This window comes from Monodelphis domestica, chromosome 4 (genome assembly GCF_027887165.1).
Source record: "Monodelphis domestica isolate mMonDom1 chromosome 4, mMonDom1.pri, whole genome shotgun sequence".
Lineage (NCBI taxonomy): Eukaryota > Metazoa > Chordata > Mammalia > Didelphimorphia > Didelphidae > Monodelphis > Monodelphis domestica.
In genome coordinates, this window is record NC_077230.1 from 378099487 (window position 1) to 378119059 (window position 19573).

The following is a 19573-nucleotide window of genomic DNA, read 5'->3' on the forward strand; positions in this document are numbered from 1 at the left end:
AGGATTCACAAATGAATTCTATCAAACATTCAAAGAACAACTAATCCCAATATTATATAAACTATTTGACAGAATAAGCAAAGAAGGAATATTACCAAATTCATTTTACGACACAAACATGGTACTGATTGATCCTAAAGTCAGGCAGGTCAAAAAAAAGAAAGAAAACTATAGACCAATCCCCTTATGTGAGATTTTAATGGTTCAGTTCTTAAACTGTAGTGAGTTAAAATGGTGGAAGATATAAATTGTGATAGATATAAGAGAGGGTGAGTAAATTTGACCGCAGAAATATGTTTCACTACAGTGTCTTGGGTTTTCAAATCAAATATAAGGTGGTCGCCAGGGAAATATTCCCAATTATTCAAATATCCAAGTCAATTGGGTTTTATAGAGATTTTAATTAACAATACAATGAGTAATCAAAGAAAGAGAGAGAGAGTAAGAAAGGAATAAGTATGAAGGGCCTCAAGCCAATATGGCCTAGACCTGAGTCTTAAAAGAGAAATCAGTCAGTTTTTTAACACTCACCACAAGGTCTGACTAAACAAGGATACTAGTGACACCAGGCCAGCGTCCTTCCTCAAAGAGTCTTCCAGCCAGAGATTGTTTCAAAGGACCTCTCTCATCCAGAGCTCCTACCGCAGAGGGACAGAGCCCCTCAGAGGAGCTCCTCAAGGAACTCTCCTCCAGAATGAGAGTCAGAAATCGAGATCCTGAATGAGATCCAAGCTCTTATTTTTAAGGGCAAAATTTCCTCTGTCACCTCCCCTAAGTCCTTACATCTACCAATCACTCTAGATGTTTCTAAAGGACCACCCATTTTGAATTCACAGCTGAGTAGTTTTAATCTCTTTAGTAAGTCAGAAAAAAAATGCTGCTGTGTCGACAAATTTCATTAAGAAAAAACCTCTGAATAAGTTATCACCCTTTTAGGTTTAAGTAGTTTACAAGTTGCCCCACCTATATGGGTACCTAGCATCCCATTGTATCAATTTTAAAAACAGGCATGACTCAAAGAACTTCCTGTCCTTTCCATAAGCATGGGTCAAAGCACTTTCATTGTTCTGAAGGAGTTTTCTGTCCTAAAGCAGTCTTAAGTAGGGTGGAGTAGGGATATTCCCAAGGCAAGGAGTTTTCACACTTAAGTAGAATTCTCACTATCTGCTAGGGAATTTTTTTTAAGTAGAAGATTCTCCAATGGGGAAATTTCCAAAATTCATAAGTCTGAGAAATTTTAAGGTTTACACTTAATGAATATAGATGGAAAAATCTTAAATAGGATACTAGGAAAAACACTCCAGCAAGTGATCATGAGGGTTATTCACTATGACCAGGTAAGATTCATACTAGGAATGCAAGGATGGTTCAATATTAGGAAAACCATCCACATAATTGACCATATTAATAAGCAAACTGACAAAAATCACATGGTTATCTCAATAGGTGCAGAAAAAGCCTTTGATAAAATACAATACCCATTCCTATTGAAAACACTAGAAAGTGGGAGCAGCTGGGTAGCTCAGTGGATTGAGAGCCAGGACTAGAGACAGGAGGTCCTAGGTTCAAATCTGGCCTCAGACACTTCCCAACTGTGTGACCCTGGGCAAGTCACTTGACCTCCATTACCTAGCCCTTACCACTCTTCTGCCTTGGAACCAATACATAGTATTGATTCTAATTTGGAAGGTAAGGATCTAAAAAAAAAGAAAACACTAGAAAGTATAGGAATAGAAGGGCCTTTCCTAAAAATAATAAACAGTATATATCTAAAACTATCAGCAAACATCATCTGCAATGGGGATAAATTAGAAGCCTTCCCAATAAGTTCAGGAGTGAAACAAGGATGCCCATTATCACCTCTATTATTTAACATTGTACTAGAAACACTAGCAGTAGCAATTAGAGAAGAAAAAGAAATTGAAGGCATTAAAATTGGCATTGAGGAGACCAAGCTATCACTCTTTGTGGATGATATGATGGTTTACATAAAGAATCCTAGAAAATAAACCAAAAAGCTAGTTGAAACAACAATTTTAGCAAAGCTGCAGGATACAAAATAAACCTGCATAAGTCATCAGCATTTCTATATATCTCCAACCCATTTCAGCAGCAAGAATTAGAAAGAGAAATTCCATTTAAAATCACCCTAGACAATATAAAATACTTAGGAATCTATCTGCCGAGACAAACACGGGAACTATATGAACACAACTACAAAACACTCTCCACACAATTAAAACTAGATCTAAACAATTGGAAAAACATTGATTGTTCATGGGTGGGACAAGCTAACATAATAAAAATGACAATCCTACCCAAATTAATTTACTTATTTAGTGCTATACCCATTGAACTACCAAAAAACTTTTTTACTGAATTAGAAAAAAAAACATAACAAATTTCATTTGGAAGAACAAAAGATCAGGGATATCCAGGGAAATCATGAAAAAAAAATGCAAAAGAAGGAGGACTTGTAGTACCAGATCTCAAGCTATACTATAAAGCACTGGTCATCAAAACAATTTGGTACTGGCTAAGAGACAGAAAAGAGGATCCGTGGAATAGACTTGGGGTAAATGACCTCAGCAAGACAGTCTATGATAAGCCCAAAGATCCCAGCTTTTGGGACCAAAACCCACTTTTTGATTAAAAAAAAACTGCTGGGAAAACTGGAAGACAGTATGGGAGAGATTAGGTTTGGATCAACATCTCATACCCTACACCAAGATAAACTCAGAATGGGTGAATGACCTAAATATAAAGAAGGAAACCATAAGCAAATTAGGCGAACACAGAATAGTATACTTGTCAGATCTTTGGGAAAGGAAAGACTTTCAAAACAAGCAAGAGCTAGAAAAAAACCACAAAATGTAAAATCAATAATTTTGATTACATCAAAATAAAAAGTTTCTTTACAAACAAAAGTAATGCATCCAAAATTAGAAGGGAAGCAACAAATTGGGAAACAATCTTCATTACAAAAACCTCTGACAAAGGTCTAATTACTCAAATTTATAAAGAGCTAAATCAGTTGTACAAAAAATCAAGCCGTTCTCCAATTGAAAAATGGGCAAGGGACATGAATAGGCAATTTTCAGTTAAAGAAATCAAAACTATTAATAAGCACATGAAAATGTGTTCTAAATCTCTTATAATCAGAGAGATGCAAATCAAAACAACTCTGAGGTATCACCTCACACCTAGCAGATTGGCTAACATGACAGCAACGGAAAGTAATGATGCTGGAGGGGATGTGGCAAAGTTGGGACATTAATGCATTGCTGGTGGAGTTGTCAACTGATCCAACAATTCTGGAGGGCAATTTGGAACTATGCCCAAAAGGCATTAAAAGACTGTCTGCCCTTTGATCCAGCCATAGCACTGCTGGGTTTGTACCCAAAGAGATAATAAGGAAAAAGATGTGTACAAGAATATTCATAGCTGCGCTCTTTGTGGTAGCAAAAAAATTGGAAAATGAGGGGATGCCTTTCAATTGGAGAATGGTTGAACAAATTGTGGTATATGTTGGTGATTATTGTGCTCAAAGGAATAATAAAGTGGAGGAATTCCATGGGGACTGGAACAACCTCCCGGAATTGATGCAGAGTGAGAGAAGCAGAACCCGGAAAACATTGTACACAAAGACTGATACACTGTGGTACAATGGAACGTAATGGACTTTTCCATTAGTGGCAATACAATGGCCCTGAACAACTTGGAGGAACCTAAGAGAAAAACCACTCTCCACATTCAGAGGAAACACTGTGGGAGTAGAAACACCGAAGAAAAACAACTGCTTGAATACATGGGTCCAAAGGATACAGTTTGGGATGTAGACTCTAAATGAACATCCTAGTATAAACAACAGCATGGAAATAGGTCCAGATCAAGGATTCAAGTAATACCCAATGAAAATCCACATTGGCTGGGGGAAGAATGAGTGGAGGGGAGGGAGGGAAATAATGTGATTATTGTAACCAAGGAATAATGTTCTAAGTTGACTAAATAAACTTATTCAAATGAGGAAAGAAAAAAAAAGAATGCTAGTAGAAACCCAGAAGAAAAGCATATGGTTTATTGGTTGTTTACATGGGTATATAATTGAGGTTTGGGTTTTAAAAGATTTACTTTAAGAGTACTCTATTACAAAAATGGATATGGAAAATATGGAAATAGGTATCAAGTGATAACACAGTACAATTGCTTGTCAGCTCCAGGAAGGGGAGGGAAGAGTGGAGGGAGAAAAATGAATCATGTAACCATGGAAAAATATTTTTAAAAACAAACAAAAATAAGATACAATAATATGAAATAGTAGGAGGATATATAGTCTGGATGCACAGAACAGCTGAGATGCTGGGAGTGTTGAAGGCATTGAGGGGTTGTTGCAAAAATGTCATCACTATCCAGAAACAGGAGCAGTTTGAAACTACTGGGGTATAGGGAGGGGTATCTTCTTGGGGCAGTTAGAAACTGCTAGTTAGAGCAGCTTAGGGACCCAGTTTCCCAGGGAGTGATACCCTAAATTCTTTTAGGGCAGGTTTAGTTTTTTACTCCATACCTGTAACTCTTTCCCTTTCAAATCCTAGTTATACCCTACCATCTGCCTTTTCTAGCTCTCCTTAATGAAAGTGTCTTGCCTGTGAAATTACCTTCCATCTACCCTGCAAAAATCTTGTTAGAAACAAAATTGTTTACATGTTCAGGGTCATACAGCCAGTAAGTGTCTAAGGTCACATTGGAACCCAGGCCTTCCCGACTCCACATCTGGCTCTATCCACGGGGTCACCCAGCTGCTCCTCATAGAATGCATTTTGTTTGACACCCGTTTTCAGAGGGAAGGGTTAGCCTCAGAATCCGAAGGACTGGATTTCAAACCCTGGCTCTACCCAGGCAGGCGAGACTTGGTTTCCTCATCTGTAAAGCGGCGATAGTAACCCCTTGTGGAGGGTGCCAGAGCGCTCTCAGTCACCAGCCCAATCACTGAGACGCTCAAACCCAGCTCGCCTGTATGATAGTGGACTGGTCAAGCCCCTCTCTAGGCCTCAATCTCTTGGGCTCAATGATTTCGAAACGCCTTCCAGTTCCAGGGAATCAGACCTTTCGGCCCACTCCTGCCAACCGGAAAGAATCACGCTTGCGCCGCTGTCAGTCACGCGAGAGATCCGGGATCCCAGAAGCGAGAAAAAAGGTCCTAGACGGAACAGTGACGTCATCTCCGGGGACGGGACATATGAAAGACGTGTTCATTGGTTGCTTTCCAGGGACGTTCCTCTGAATTGGGCTTTTGGCACTTGCAGCCCAGCCACTGGTTCCTTGAAAGCCGCAAAGACTTCACGTTCCCCCCCTCCCCGGGGCCAGTGTGTGTGCATGCCTTGCTAGCATTGTTTGAGCCCATTGGGTGAACCCAGAGTGTCGTCAGCGCTTATTGGCTGTAAGGGGCGCAGGGAAAGCAGCCTGCGAGTTGATTGGTGCAGACGTTCGCGGGATATTGTTTGTGGCGCCAAGTAGAGCCTGGTGTCTTCTAGATTGGAAAACTACTGGATTCCTCAGCCTCCTAGGGGATTTTGTGGACTCCAGCCCCATTCCGGTCCTCGGGGGCGCAGTGGCCAACATGTGGAATAGTAATGGAGAAGCTGGGCTGAGGGCTTTTAGGGAAGGGGGAAAACGGAAGTGTGGCAGGGGGTGGAGAGTCTCGGCGGGGCTCCGAGGTTGGGGGTCCTGGGAAGGTGGGACAGCAAAGGAGAGAGGCTTGGTAGTGGTCTGGGGAGGGGTCACCGGCAGAAATAGAGCTTCTGTAGTGGTCTGGGGATGATGTAGTAAACAGGGGGTCTGGAGGGAGAGGAGATCAGCATAATCTGGGGGTAATTGGGGAGGTGAAAAGGGGAGGAACTCAAGAGGGGGTGGGTGGAGAGAGAAGTTGAGTTCTAATTTGAGGGGGGAGGGTTTAAAAGGATGGGGTGGACGGCCCAGGAAAGCGTAGGTAAGGAAAGAGATTCAGCATGCTGGGGATTGCTCAACTATGGGATGGATGATTGATGACCCCAGAAAGGAAAAGTGATTCTGATGGATGTCATTGTTGTGCTGTTAATGCCAGGTGGATTTGATGGAAACTATGGGAGCTCTTCCTACTCGAGTGGTGGTTACACACAGCCCCCAGGGGGATTTGGCACTCCTACTGCTTCTCAGGCCGAAAAGAAGTCTGTAAGTTGAAAAGAAAGAGAAACTGTTGGCACGCTTTAATTTATTTCCTTCTGAAGTGATTCCCTACTTAGAAAAGAATACCCATGTGAGGTATTTTAAGCATCATTTGAATTGACATTGTAATGCAACTGGTAGCTAAGGAATGGGATGAGCAAGAGAAGACTTGCAGATAAGCTTAATAAATGCTTGTCAAATCTTCCCTTATCTTGGACTTGTTTCTTTGGTTTCATTTTAAAATTTAACAAAACCACCAATGAGTCTTTAAGAAATTTCAGGTTCCTCACATTCTAGCTTCCATCTCCCAGCTCCATGCCTTTGATTTCATTTCATAAGAAGATACGTGAAATCCTTTTATCTCCAAGTTTGTCAAGGTGCTACCTAAACTGACAGTTCATATAGCAGTCACAGATATTATAAATATGGTTAGTTAGGTTGCTCTGTCTTCATGCTTGTTATCTTGTTTTATTCTTGCCCATTTTCTCCCATAGACCCTCCAGAGAACATCTGTCTAACATGCTAGAGGCCAGCTTCTAAGCCCTGTTGAGTTTTCTGGCTGCTAGTACAGTTTATCTCTTATCCTTCACTTTTGTTAGTTTTCCAGGATGACATTGCACACAGGTCTTCTTTCAAAATATGCTATAGCCTGCTTGCATGCACCATGTGCATCTCCATTGCTCTTCACATCACCCACAACTGATTCTTGGGAGACTTGTGTTTCACAATTCATAACTGCCCTCCATAACAGGAGAACATATTTATTATAATGGAAGGGTTTTGTGTCTGATCTCAACATGAGGTAGATTAAAACACTACAGAATTTCCTAAATACAATACTCTCTTCCCCCTTTGCAGTTTTTTGCTCTAGTTTACTTAGTTCCTGTCCTGGATGTGTGTATTGTTTGTGCTAATTCAATAGACTGACCACTGACCTATTTACCTAATCTGATTAATAGACATTTCATTATTTTTTCCTTTCTCATTGATTTGTTAAGGTGATCTCTTTTCAATAATTTTAAGTCACATTTAGAGGACTCTGGTTTTGTGAGGATTGATGCAATCATGACATTGTCATTTGCCAACAGAAGCAGCTAGAGAATTTAAGCTATAGGAAATAATTCCTTTTCCAGTTGACCTGATACAGAATATCTTTCATGGCAATGGCAAATGCCTATATCAAGCTATGCCTTGATTTATGTTTTACTTGATATTAGTAATCAGAGTTATTAAACAAGGGTTTCTATTATGTCTTTCAAGGCATCTTTTATGATTTTGGTATGTACATGAGAGATCTTGTTGTAAGAGAATCTTTAGAGTGTTGTTTTGTTATTGTTAAGGAAAGGGTTTTTTGTTTTTGATATGTGCTTAGCCAATAAACCTAGCAGTATCTCATTCAGTGTCAATGTAAATACATGGTTTGTTATAGAAAATTGTTTACCAAAGCCTACCTGTGCCCTTCTCACATTTTCATCAAGTATATCCTCTATATGTGTGTAGATCATTCTCAATATCCCTTTGGTCAATTTTTGTGCATAGTAATACTATCCATGATATTTTCCATTCTGGGTTGATGTTGGACTTTGGGTTAGTGACTCCTGCTCTCTAGGCCTTGTTTTTTTTTTGTCCATTGTAAAATGGAAATGGAGGTGGTGTTGGACTTGGTGATCTCTAAGTACTCTTCCAGTTCTTGGCATTCTGAAACTGTGCTTGACTCCAGCTGGCAGCCAGACCACACTACAGCCTGCTGCTGACTGGAGGAACTGTGTTTGGTCAGATGTTTATTTTGTTACTGTTGGCCCTTCCCTCCCCAAGGACAAATAACTTTTGTTTTGGTCTAACTGATCTTGCTAATTTTATCTTATTGTAGTGTCATTTGTTTAACACATGTAAGGAGGAAGTGTTGGGTAGAAATAGCATGGTTCCAGTGTCATAGATGATGAAAATCTCCATGGAGATTGTTTGGTTTTATGTCTGATTGTCTGTCACTTTTATCAGCTAATACCCTTGGAATAATGGGATTTGTTTGACTTTCACACCAAAATTTTTTCAGACTTATTTTCTCTTTCTTTTCACCATTATGTGGTGATAGTTCTCTTCATTGTCTGCCTTTCCCTCTAGTGGATTAGAAAAAATTATCCTTTGTATTAACTTGGGTAGCTCTGCCTGATTGGCAGAGACTAAGATAATTTCTGGGCTTTCTTGCCACTTTTGTTGTGCCTTCTACTTTACATCAGTCAGTTAATGAGTATTTATTAAGTTCTTGTGATATAAGTGCTAGGGATTAAAAAACAATGAATATAAAAAACCTATAATGGTAATAAGCAGGGTCAGCATTTTGCTTTTTTCCATTCTTTATCATTTTTTTTTAACTCTTTCTGTCTAAGTAACAATTCTAAGACAGAAAAACAGTAAGAATTAGGCAACCAGGATTAAGTAATTTGCCTAAGGTCATATAGCCAGGAAGTATTGAAGGCCAAATTTGAATCCAGATCTTTATGACTCCAGGTCCAATGTGTTCTATCCACTGCACAATTAGCTGCCTACAATGAACAATTCTTTTGAATAGGTCAAATTGAAACTTTTGCAGTTTCAACCAGTGATTTCTCATCTTTTTATTTTGATATAGATTTTGACCTTTGCTAAAACTAGCTGATTGATACGCCTGCACATAGCTAATTCTGATGTATTCCCCATTTCAGTGTCCAGGTTCTTGAAAAGATTGTTATATTTTTTGCTCACCAGATTCAGTACCTTTGGCCTCTTCTTAGAAAAAGTATCCATGACTTGTGGTTGAGAGGCTTCTGAATAGTCTATAAGCTTTTGGCTTCTTTTGTGTTTTAAGCCTGAACTCCATTTTCTGACCTTCCTTGAGTGAAACTTGACATTGAAGACACCAGTTATCAAAATATGTATAAACTTGGGTTTGGTGAGGCTTGTCTAGTTGTTTTAGATAGTTTTTCTATCTCCTTCATTTTCTACAGTAAATGTAGGCCCATAAGCTGCAGTTATTTTCATGGGACTCTTTTTGTGTAAGATCATCCTAACAGACATAGCAAGGTGATATGATGTGTTCTGTATTCGTTTAAAAGTTTCTTATTGTTGGGCAGGCATACAATGAAACCAATTCTGCTAATTCTTTCATTTGCCTTTGTAAGGCAAATGTAAGGTGAGCCAGCCATGAGCCAGCCTCTCATTGAGCTCCAGCTATCTTCTGAATCTATGTTCTGGGATAATGTCAGTATGGACAAGTTTCAGTCTTTCCATCAGAATGTCACTTCTGCTCTGTTGCCTCATTGGGACATGGAGAGATACTGGGGTCCTCAAAGACTGAATCCAGATCTTCCTGACTCCAGCTGGACCCCATTTATATAGTAGAACTCTGCCAATTTCTATCAAGTAATCTCAATCCACAGATTAATCTGCTGCCTATGAATGAATCAGTGTAGCCTAGTCTGGAGAAGATTCTTATTACAAGTAGTTTGTCCAGAAGGACATGAATTCTTGACTGCCCATGTTGTAAAATTACTTTCAGCACTTTGCTGCCTCCTGCTTCTTTTCCCTTACGTTTGCTTCAGCAGTAACTGAGTAGTTTTTAAAAAAAGGAACAGAGTTTGGTAAGAACCACACGGGTTTTACCAGTCTATAATCATTAACTTAACACTTAGTCTTCTAAATGTAAGGTCCTTACTCAGTGAATAAATTGACATGATCATTGAAGCAGGGGAGAACGAGAGTGGGGTAAGAGTCAGTAAAACTTTGGTTTAATTTGATGTCTACCTTCTGGATCAGCTAGGAAAAAAAGTTTATTTTTTTTTCCCAAAGTCCTTTTAGTAACTCAAGTGTTATCTTAGTTAGACTTGAGTCACTATATACAGTGAATGATTAAAGGATTTGTGCTTACCTGAATATAGTTTGAGATAAGTACCTTGTCTATGGACCTCATGGTAATATTAGTACCTTGTGAATCCTTTGTAATCCTGTACACAATATTGCAAGAAATGTGTGAACTGAAATACATTTGGGACTCCTGGTCCCCTATCCCTAAATTTTAGCCCTTGCCTAGGGTCACAGAGTGAATTAATAGAGCCTTATAGTTTCTTATAATATATAATGATGTATTAAAAATCTCAGAGGCCATATAAGGAGAAAACCAGACACAAAAATGTCATGAATGGAATACAGCTCCATACAAAGGACTTTCTATTTTTTTGGTTGGGTTTTGTTTCCCTCGGGTAGAGGAGAATTCTACTATTAAGTGTACCCTGTTGTTTTTTACTGATGATCCTCAGCATCCCCCTGTTTCACTTTTTCTTTGGGATCCTTGTGGTATTAGGAGGGAGACTGACAGTATTTTCTCTTTACAGAGAGCCAGAGCCCAGCACATTGTCCCTTGCACCATATCACAACTCCTTTCTGCCACCCTGGTTGATGAAGTATTTAAGATTGGGGAGATTGAGATTTCACAGGTATGGCAACGATAGTTTTTTAGAATCACTGGACAACAGTAGAATGATACACGAAATGATGGCGTATGATTTAAAGGACTAAAGTTTGTGTGTCTCAGGAAAATCATTTTTTACCTTTTTACTTAGGTCACTATTGTGGGAATAATCCGACAAGCAGAGAAGGCCCCAACTAACATTGTCTACAAAATAGATGATATGACCGCTGCACCAATGGATGTTCGACAGTGGGTGGACACTGATGTAAGCACTTTGGGGTTCATGGGAAAGAGGGTTGAGCTTAAGCAAACAGCGATAGATATTATTGAAGGCAATAATTTCCCAGAGGAAAGTTCTACTGGACTCTGCCCCAGTCAGGCCACATAAGAATTTTAGGGGTGCCACAGTTTAGAAAGAGCATTGGTACACTGGAACATATCTCTGAAGGGGGACCAAAGATGGTGAGGCTACTGAAGATCGTGTCATATGAGAATCAGTGGAAGGAACAACGTCTGCTTAGTCTGAAGAAAAGGCAGGCTTTTGGGGAAGGGAAGACAAGGATGATAGCCCCATCATGTATTTGGAGGGCTTTCATGGGAATGAAATTTGCTTTGTTTGACCCATGGACTCCTTTGGGGGAAATAGTGCATTCCTCTCACTGGAGATCTTTAAGCAAAGGCCGGATTGTACCCTCATCACTCATCCTTGCTTCATAGAGGAGGTGGAGCATGAACCTTGAAGGGAACAATCTGAGCCCACCATGACTTGGCTGTGGGGTTGGACAGAACACTAAGAAGAACCTGTTCAGTCAGACAGCACCAATGTGTTTGGGCTCCTTGGTTCTATTTCCTGAGGTCACACTGCCAGATCGTCTCATCAGACCTTCTAGCATCGATGAAATGTGTTGCCTTTGCCTGAGAGCCATTGGAACACCTTTCCTAAGGGTGATGGGAGTATTTAAGTGTTCTCCATTTGAACTTCAAGACCCACTAGTAATTTAAGAATGGAAATTGCCCTTTTTGCTAAGTGTTGTACATGTTTTTACCTTTCATTTTCCCTACTTTGCTTGGTAATTAGCAGATACAGTAACCAGTGATCACAGAAAACTCACAGGTTGATTTTCCCTTTCCCCTTTAGGACACAAGCAGTGAAAATACTGTGGTACCACCAGAAACCTACGTAAAAGTGGCTGGTCATCTCAGGTCTTTCCAGGTAAAGCAGGCCATGAGTAATAATAATCATTTGTATACTTTTTGCAGTAGATCTAGTGCTTTCTTTGCAGTGACGCTGGAAGACAGATCATGCCATTCTTATTCCCACTTTACAAGTGATGAATATATATGTGACCATGTTTTGTGTAAATAAAATGAAATGTTCTCTTACTCTGAACACTCATGATTTCTCAGAAGATAGGGTTCTAGAACCAATGATTAATTCCCTATATAGACACTAGTGAAATGGCATGGTGGGCAACTCACACCACATATGTATATATATTCACACATATATATTCAAAAGACAAAAACTGATGTGGAAGCTCATGTTTAGGATAAAGTAATGTAATGACACATACTTCTCAGAGCAAGAATGAATGTGATTGGATGAACTGTTATGAGACATTATGCAGCTTAGAAAAATTATGTGGATAAAAAAATTATTTCATGTACTTTTCTGCCCTAAATTTTGCCTTAAATTAAAAATCTAGACAACATGACTGCTATTTATTATTTTTTTTTAGCCTTTCCTTTTATCTTAGAATCAATACTAAATATCAATGCCAGGGCAGAAGAATGGCCAGAACTAGGTAATTGGGATTAGGTGACTTGCCCAGGGTCATACAGCTAGGAAGTGTCTGAGGCCAGATTTGAGCTCAAGACTTTCTCACTCTAGGCCTGGCTCTCTTTCTACTTAGCCATCTAGATGTTCTTGCCATTTTTTCTTAATCTTGCTTCTCTGGCAAAAATATTCCTAATTCCAGACAACCAGCTTCCAAATGCGTTAGAGCCCAGGGCATCCCTGACTTTCACAATGTTAGTGCCACTTGCCTTAGTGGCAGCTTGCAGAGAGAGCTCCTACTGTGTTCCTGCTTTGACCTAAACTGTTTTGTTATTTGAACAGAACAAAAAGAGCCTGGTGGCATTCAAGATTCTTCCTCTGGAGGACATGAATGAGTTTACTATACATATCCTGGAAACCGTCAATGCACATATGGTTCTAAGTCAATCTATCAGCCAGGTGAGAGCTTCTTTTTGGTCAATCAGTCCCATTGAGCTCACAGTTTCCCAAGGCCTCCCCCATCCTTTTCAGACTCACGCTGCCTCTGGAATCATATTGTCCAAGGTTTCACAATTGTTTGTTCATGATAGACTTTTACCAATTTGTATACCTTTTATGACCAAAGGCCTTTCCATTTAAAAACCTAAACAACACCAATAAAGCCCAACTCTCCTCTTTTCTCTACTTACGACTCTGTATACCTTGCCTAGCATCATGAGGCTCACCTCACCTGATTTTACACATCTTAAAGGAGCTGGTGAGAATCCTTCTTTCCCCTTTTCTGAGGGGGCTTTCCCAGAATTACTTCAAATTTCCCTCCCAAACCCAAAGACATGCAACAGGAAACACTTTGCTTAACTTGTTGAATCTGTGCCTCTTAGCCAAAGGCTTCTTTGGTATGGTGAATAGAGGGTTAATGAATGAGTCTGCCAGGATCATAGACCTCAGCCAGAGTTGAAAGGGAGCCTAGGATCTGTCAGATCTAATCCTTTCAAGGTTTTCAGAGGTGAGAACTCAGGGTTCAGAGAGTGGAAGGCCATAACAGGGAATTTAGTGGCAGAGCTAGGGTGAGAACTCAAGTCTCCTGACTCCTTCAACACAGTAGTCTAATGTTTCTTTTTTCCTTTTCCTTTTCCTTTTTTAATTTTGAAAGCCCTTGGCAGGAAGACCATCTCTCAACACTTCTGGAATAGGAGATACAGGAGGTTTTGGAGGAAACAGCTTTAGCGGGAACAATTTTATGCCGGCCAATGGCCTCACTGTAACCCAGAACCAGGTAAAGCCCACTTGTGTGACTCTAGAGAGGAAACCCCACTGCCCTGTCTGATGTGGCAACAGATTACAATAGAGTAACGCCATTCTGCATGTGCCACTGTTACCTCTCCCAGGTTGTTCAGGGAGCTAATACCTGACTCAGTGTTCCTCTCTACTCTCTTCTCTGGTGTAATTTTTTTAAAAGGGAGAAAACAAGATTCCATCATGTTTGTGGTTTGATTTTTTAAAAACTAACTTGCTGAGGCAAAATGCAAGCTTGGAGGCTTTCCTCTTGCAAGTTGTCCCTCATTCATATGTGGAGATCGTGTAGGATTCCTCCATAGATGCATAGAGATGCCATGATGGGAGGAACCTCAGGTTGTCAGTGTCACGGAAGCCCACCATCATTCTTAGGATTCCAGGATGAAGCCCAGAATTACATTGATTCCCCTTTTGAAAACCAGAGCTCCACATGTCCCTTCTTACCTCCCACTTCTTCCCAATAGCATGGTTGCTTTTTAGACTTCTCTCAATTGCACCAAGTTTTGTGTTTGTGACTCTGAGATGCACCTCTCCCCGCCAACTCCCCATCCTAACGTTTTTACTCCCTAGCACCAAGCTGATTTTTGTTTTTGTTGTAAACTATAGTCCCTTGACCCATCCCTTCTTTGCAACTCCAATTCCTCTACTTCCCTCTAAACTTACCCTTGCCCCCAGTACCATCCACTTTATTTTATTATTATTTGCTTAAATATATTCTGTTTTGGTATCAGCTCTAAAACAGAAGATTGACAAAGGGCTGGACAGTCATGGTTAAATGGCTTGCGCCAAATCACACAGCTAGGAAGTGTCTGAGGTCAGATTTGAACCCAGGACCTTGTGTCCAGGCCTGTTCCTTTACATATTGAGCCACCAGTTGTCCCTCCTCACATAATACTTTGTCTAGCACCCTTAGGTCATTTAGAATGACTTTGTGTGGTTTATCCCAGGCAGTCTTGTTGTCCCCTCTATGTAGTAGATTTCAAGTTCTTGGAGGGCAGGGTCTGTGTATCACACCCAGCGTGGGGTGCACACAGTAGGTGTTCTGTCCTGTCGTCATCCCCAGGATTCCAGAGGGCTTCACTGATTTTCTTCTCTGGAGAAAGATGCCAGTTTTTTATAGTAGAATTTCCTGATCAGATTTCAATGGTTCTCTCCACAGGTACTGAATTTGATTAAAGCTTGCCCAAGGCCAGAAGGCATGAATTTTCAGGATCTCAAGACTCAGTTGCACAACGTGAATGTGTCTGTAATCAAGTAAGTGTTCTGGTTTCCCACCAGCCAGGCCTGCACATGCACATATGCACTTGCTGTACCGTGATCTGAGCTGCTGAGGGCACCAGATCAAGTTTGGGTGGTGAAGGACTCATCTGGCTGGGATCTGTCACAGAGCAGCTCTAGGAAGTGACTTCTAGTCACAGCTCCAGCCCCCGGAAGATGTTGTGCAGTGCCAGCGTTTGAGTTTTGTTCAGAGATTTGAAAGGAGGTGACAGAGCCTTTGGGTGGGTGCACGAGAGCAGGGATCCTGCCAAGGGTGGTTAAACAGTGAGCCTTGGGGCAGAGGATGGAGAAAGGGCTTTACTGCACCTTCCTGAGCTGTGTGTAATGAGCTTCTGCCCCGTTTCTACAGCACTTTTAAGGGCTGTCCTTATAGTCCTCATAAATAGAGAATGCAGGCGTTCTCCCCATTTTAAAAGATGGGGAATGTGAAACCAAGAGAGGGGAAGGAACTTGCCCCAGATCTCACAGCGAGGAGGTGAGGGAGGCCAAGGTCCACGCTTTTTCCACTAGACTATATTGCTTGGAGTTCATCCTGCAGCCAGTCCACGTGGCTCTGAACTCTGCTCAGCCACAGAAATTTCACAGCCTTTGCCTTGCCCCATAAGAGACCTGGACTCAAACTTGCCTTCCCCTCTGCCTTGACCAAGGCCATGACTCAGCCATGGTCTGTAGCTGCAGGAAGGGAGGGGAGGCCTCTGGCACCTTGTCTCTCTTTTGTGTTAACTGAAGTGAGCTGAGTTTGTGTTCTGACTCCCCTCCAGGCAAGCTGTTGATTTTCTCAGCAATGAAGGCCACATCTATTCCACTGTGGACGACGACCACTTCAAATCCACCGACGCGGAGTGACCGACAGCCAGTTCTGTTTTCACAAGGACCTTGACTCCTGCTGGGCAGCGATTGGAAGTAGAGACTGACTAGGTTTTCCACAGACACTCTCAGATGCCCCCTCAGACTTTTTGCCCCACTAGCTCCTTCCGAAGCTCCATGAACTCCAGGGAGTCATTAACATACCAAATGCTTGTCAGCTAGCAAAAACTTGCAGGGATATTTGGCCCTGGAGGAGTCGGGGAAAATATTTAAAAGAGGACTTGAAAAACTGGCATCTTAAAGCTTCCATGCCTCAGGAGAAAATGGGCAGGCCTGGGTGCCAGGGAGCCAGAGAGCAAGGTGAGACAAACCTTGTTTGAGGCGTGTGGCTTCCAGTATACTTCAGACAGGCTGCTCACTTCCTCAGACACTGGGGGTGACTGGATTGATAAGTGTGTGCGTACTTGGAAATGCATCGTGCCGAACAACAGAAAGTAGATTAGGTATTGTACAAAATAAACATGTCCTTGCCTCTGTTCCACATTTTTTAAAAGTTCTTGTTTCATTAACTCGTCAGCACATTACTGGAATGGAAGCTTTGTCTTTTTCGAAAATGAGTTTTATTGCTGTCTTTGGTTTTTTACATCATACTCATTTCCAGGTATGGCGAATCTTCTTCTGTTAAAACAAAGAAAAATTATTCTGTAAATCCAGCCAGTTTGGTAATGCTTTGGACAGTCAACAAGCTTTTGTGAAAGTTCCCCCTATGTGCCTGTCACTGTGCTTAGCATTGCATATCCAGAGAAAGGGAGAAGGAGCTCACAGCCTAATGGATGAGAAACATGCAGTGCTCAAACAGAATGTACATGAGGTAACTTGGAAATAATTACCAGAGAGAAATCAGTGGTGTTAAGAGGGATCAGTAAAGGCTTCTTGTAGACGGGGAGATTTTAGCTAGGGCAGCAGGAAGGCAAGAGACAGAAATGAGATAGAGTTGCAGGCGCATGGAAGGGCCAGTGAAAATGCCATGAGTAGGCAGGAGGCCCGTGTCACTGGATCCCAGAGTCTAGGGAGGTACACAATGCTGAGGAACCTGGAAAGGGAAGAAAGGGCCCAGCAATGAAAGGCTTTGAACACCCAACAGGATTTCACATTTGGCCCCTGGACTTTTGGGATATATTGGCTCTATCTAAAGATCCATTTGACCACTGAGAGGAGGCTGGACTGAAGTAGGGAGTGACCCATCAACAGGCCATTGCAGTAGGCCTTGCCAGAGACAGAGAGGGCCTGTACCGGAGTGACAGGTCAATCATTTGCCTGCAGGCCGAATTCTGCAATCTCCCACCTCTGAGGAGAACAAGGTGATCTATAGCATTATCTGTTCCCAGGACCACTTACTGTTTTTTTATTTATTAATTTTTCTGCCTTTTACCATTTTTTTTCTATATTGCAATAGATTTTCTCTGGACATCACTTTGATTCAATTCTGCATTGGTTCATACCAGTTTTCCCATATTTCTCTGAATTCTTCATTCACTGTTTCTTTTTCTTCCTTTTTTTTTAAACCCTTCCCATTCATCTGTATTGGTTCAAACACAGATGAATGGTAAGAGCTAGATATTGGGGCTAAGTGAGTTGTCCAAGGTCACACAGCTAGGAAGTGTCTGAGATGAGATTGGAACCCAGGACCTCCTATCTCCAAATCTAGAGCTCTATCCCTTGAGCCATCTAGCTACCCCCTTATTCACTTTTTTTTTTACAGCATGATAATATTCCTTTACATGCACAGTGCAAAATTTGTTAAGCTATTCCCCAATCAATAGACACTAATTTTTTTCTAGTTCTTACCTCAAAAGGTGCCTCTATGACTATTTGGGTATATGCTACCTTTTTTCTTAGTGCTTTTAAATCTGTGTATGTCCTTTTTTACCTGTCAGGTTGGTTCCTTTCAGCACTTGTAATCTAAACCAATATCAGTCATTTCCATTATTCTGTTCTTAGTTGGTGTCATCTTCAGCTATGTCACTGGAGTCCATCTGCATGTTCTGGTGTTTCTTTCCTCCCTTTTTGTATTCTAATTTGGCTCATGTTTCTCTGAATTAGTCATTTTCATCGTTTTCTAAGAAAGGGGCAATTATATGTTACACTCACATGCCATATTTTGTTCAATCATTTTCTATTCAATAAATTGACTTTTTGGGTGTAGTCAAGATGGTGGCATAGAGGCAACAAAAGCTCAGACCTCTGAAAACTGTTCCTTACCAATTACAAACTAAATGCTCCTAGGGGACTGAAAATCAAACCTAACAAGACAGAGCCAAGGAACCCTCCTGCAGGACTCAATTCAAAAGGTACACCCCCCAAAAGCCGGAATTTGATAATACTCGGGTTTAAGGAGAAGGAAGAAGGAAGGTCCCAGGACCCCTCCCCCACCTAGAGCACTAAGCCTCTAGTGGCAGCAGAAACCTCTGGGTGAGCAGCGGTGCTGGTCTGGAGGGAGTACTTTGTGGGCAGGGCTGGGCCAGGCTCAGAGTATCAAACACAAGTGGTGGGGAAGGAGCTGGAGAGGGAGCGCAGAGCAGTTAGCAAAGCGGGCAGCCTGGTCACAGCATCTGAGACCCTCCTTATTACTCCAGCCTTCCAGGAGGTTTTGACCTCAGGGCACATCCAGCCCAACCCCGGTGAACTTAATCCTATCAAAAGTCTTCAAAGGTCAGGGAAGCTCAAGCTCCAACACTCCTCCCCTACAGACTGCCCTGAGAGATCTCCTGACAAAGCTCCAAGAGGGGAGACTGACAGAAAACCCCAAAATAAAAAAAAATGAGAGGAGTAAGAGTACAGACAACTACAGGGAACAAAGAAGGGGGTAAATATGAGCAAACAACAGAAAAAGAAACCAGAAATTACAACCAACAGCTTCTATACAGGCAATGAACAAAGAGCAAATGTAACAGAGGAGAATCAAGAGAATCAAGGAATGTCAAGCAATAAAACAGAAATCTCAGCGAACTGGATACAGGTTTTGGAAGAACTCAAAATGCAATTCAAAACAATTGAGAGGCTGAAGACAATTGGAAAAAGAACTTAAAAACTAAGATAAGTCATCTGGAAACAGAAAATAGTGTCTTGAGAGACAAAATCAACCAGCTTGAAAATGAGGCAAAGGAGATAAAAGATGAGGCAAAGGAGATGAGAGATGAGGTAAAGAGAATGAAAGATGACCTCCAAAAAAAAATCAGACCAGAAGGAGAAGGATGACCAAAAAGCCAGGGATGAAATCCAGTCTTTAAGAACCAGAATACAACAACTAGAATTAAGTGAGCACACAAGGCAGCAGGACACTAGAAAACAAAACCAAAAGAATGAAAAAATTGAGGAAAATATGAAGCATCTCATTCACAAAACAGAGATTTAGAAAATTGTTCCAGGAGAGACAACTTAAGAATCATTGGTCTACCAGAAGACCGTGCATAACAAAAGAAAAAGCCTGACTTCAAACTACAGGAAATTATCCAAGAAAACTGCCCTGATATTCTAGAACAAGAGGGAAAAGTAGAGATTGAAAGAATCCACAGATCACCTCCTGTTCTTAATCCCCAACTGACAACACCCAGGAATGTTATAGCCAAATTCAAGAAGTATCAGACCAAGGAAAAAATATAAGCTGCCAAGAAATCATTCAGATACCATGGAACCACAGTGAGGATAACACAGGATCTGGCTGAATCTACACTGAAGGACCGGAAGGCATGGAATATGATATTCCAGAA

The 19573-nt window shown here is 41.2% G+C and overlaps 2 protein-coding genes across 2 annotated transcripts in view; one reads left to right on the top strand and one right to left on the bottom strand.

The window, feature by feature from the left end:
- Positions 1-5196, bottom strand: part of LOC100019992 (acid sphingomyelinase-like phosphodiesterase 3b) — a 57288-nt gene extending 52092 nt beyond the window's left edge. Inside the window, exon 1 of the mRNA XM_016422125.2 lies at positions 5104-5196. The gene's annotated coding sequence lies outside the window, so the exon portion shown is untranslated. The remainder of the gene's footprint in view (positions 1-5103) is intronic.
- Positions 5197-5342: 146 nt separating this feature from the next.
- Positions 5343-16346, top strand: LOC100014496 (replication protein A 32 kDa subunit-like). Its single transcript, XM_001364744.4, has 9 exons — positions 5343-5627; positions 6101-6207; positions 10569-10670; positions 10797-10910; positions 11784-11858; positions 12765-12881; positions 13576-13698; positions 14878-14972; positions 15758-16346. The coding sequence occupies exons 1-9, from the start codon at positions 5618-5620 to the stop codon at positions 15840-15842; spliced, it is 828 nt and encodes a 275-aa protein (XP_001364781.1). The 5' UTR covers positions 5343-5617; the 3' UTR covers positions 15843-16346.
- Positions 16347-19573: the final 3227 nt, after the last annotated feature.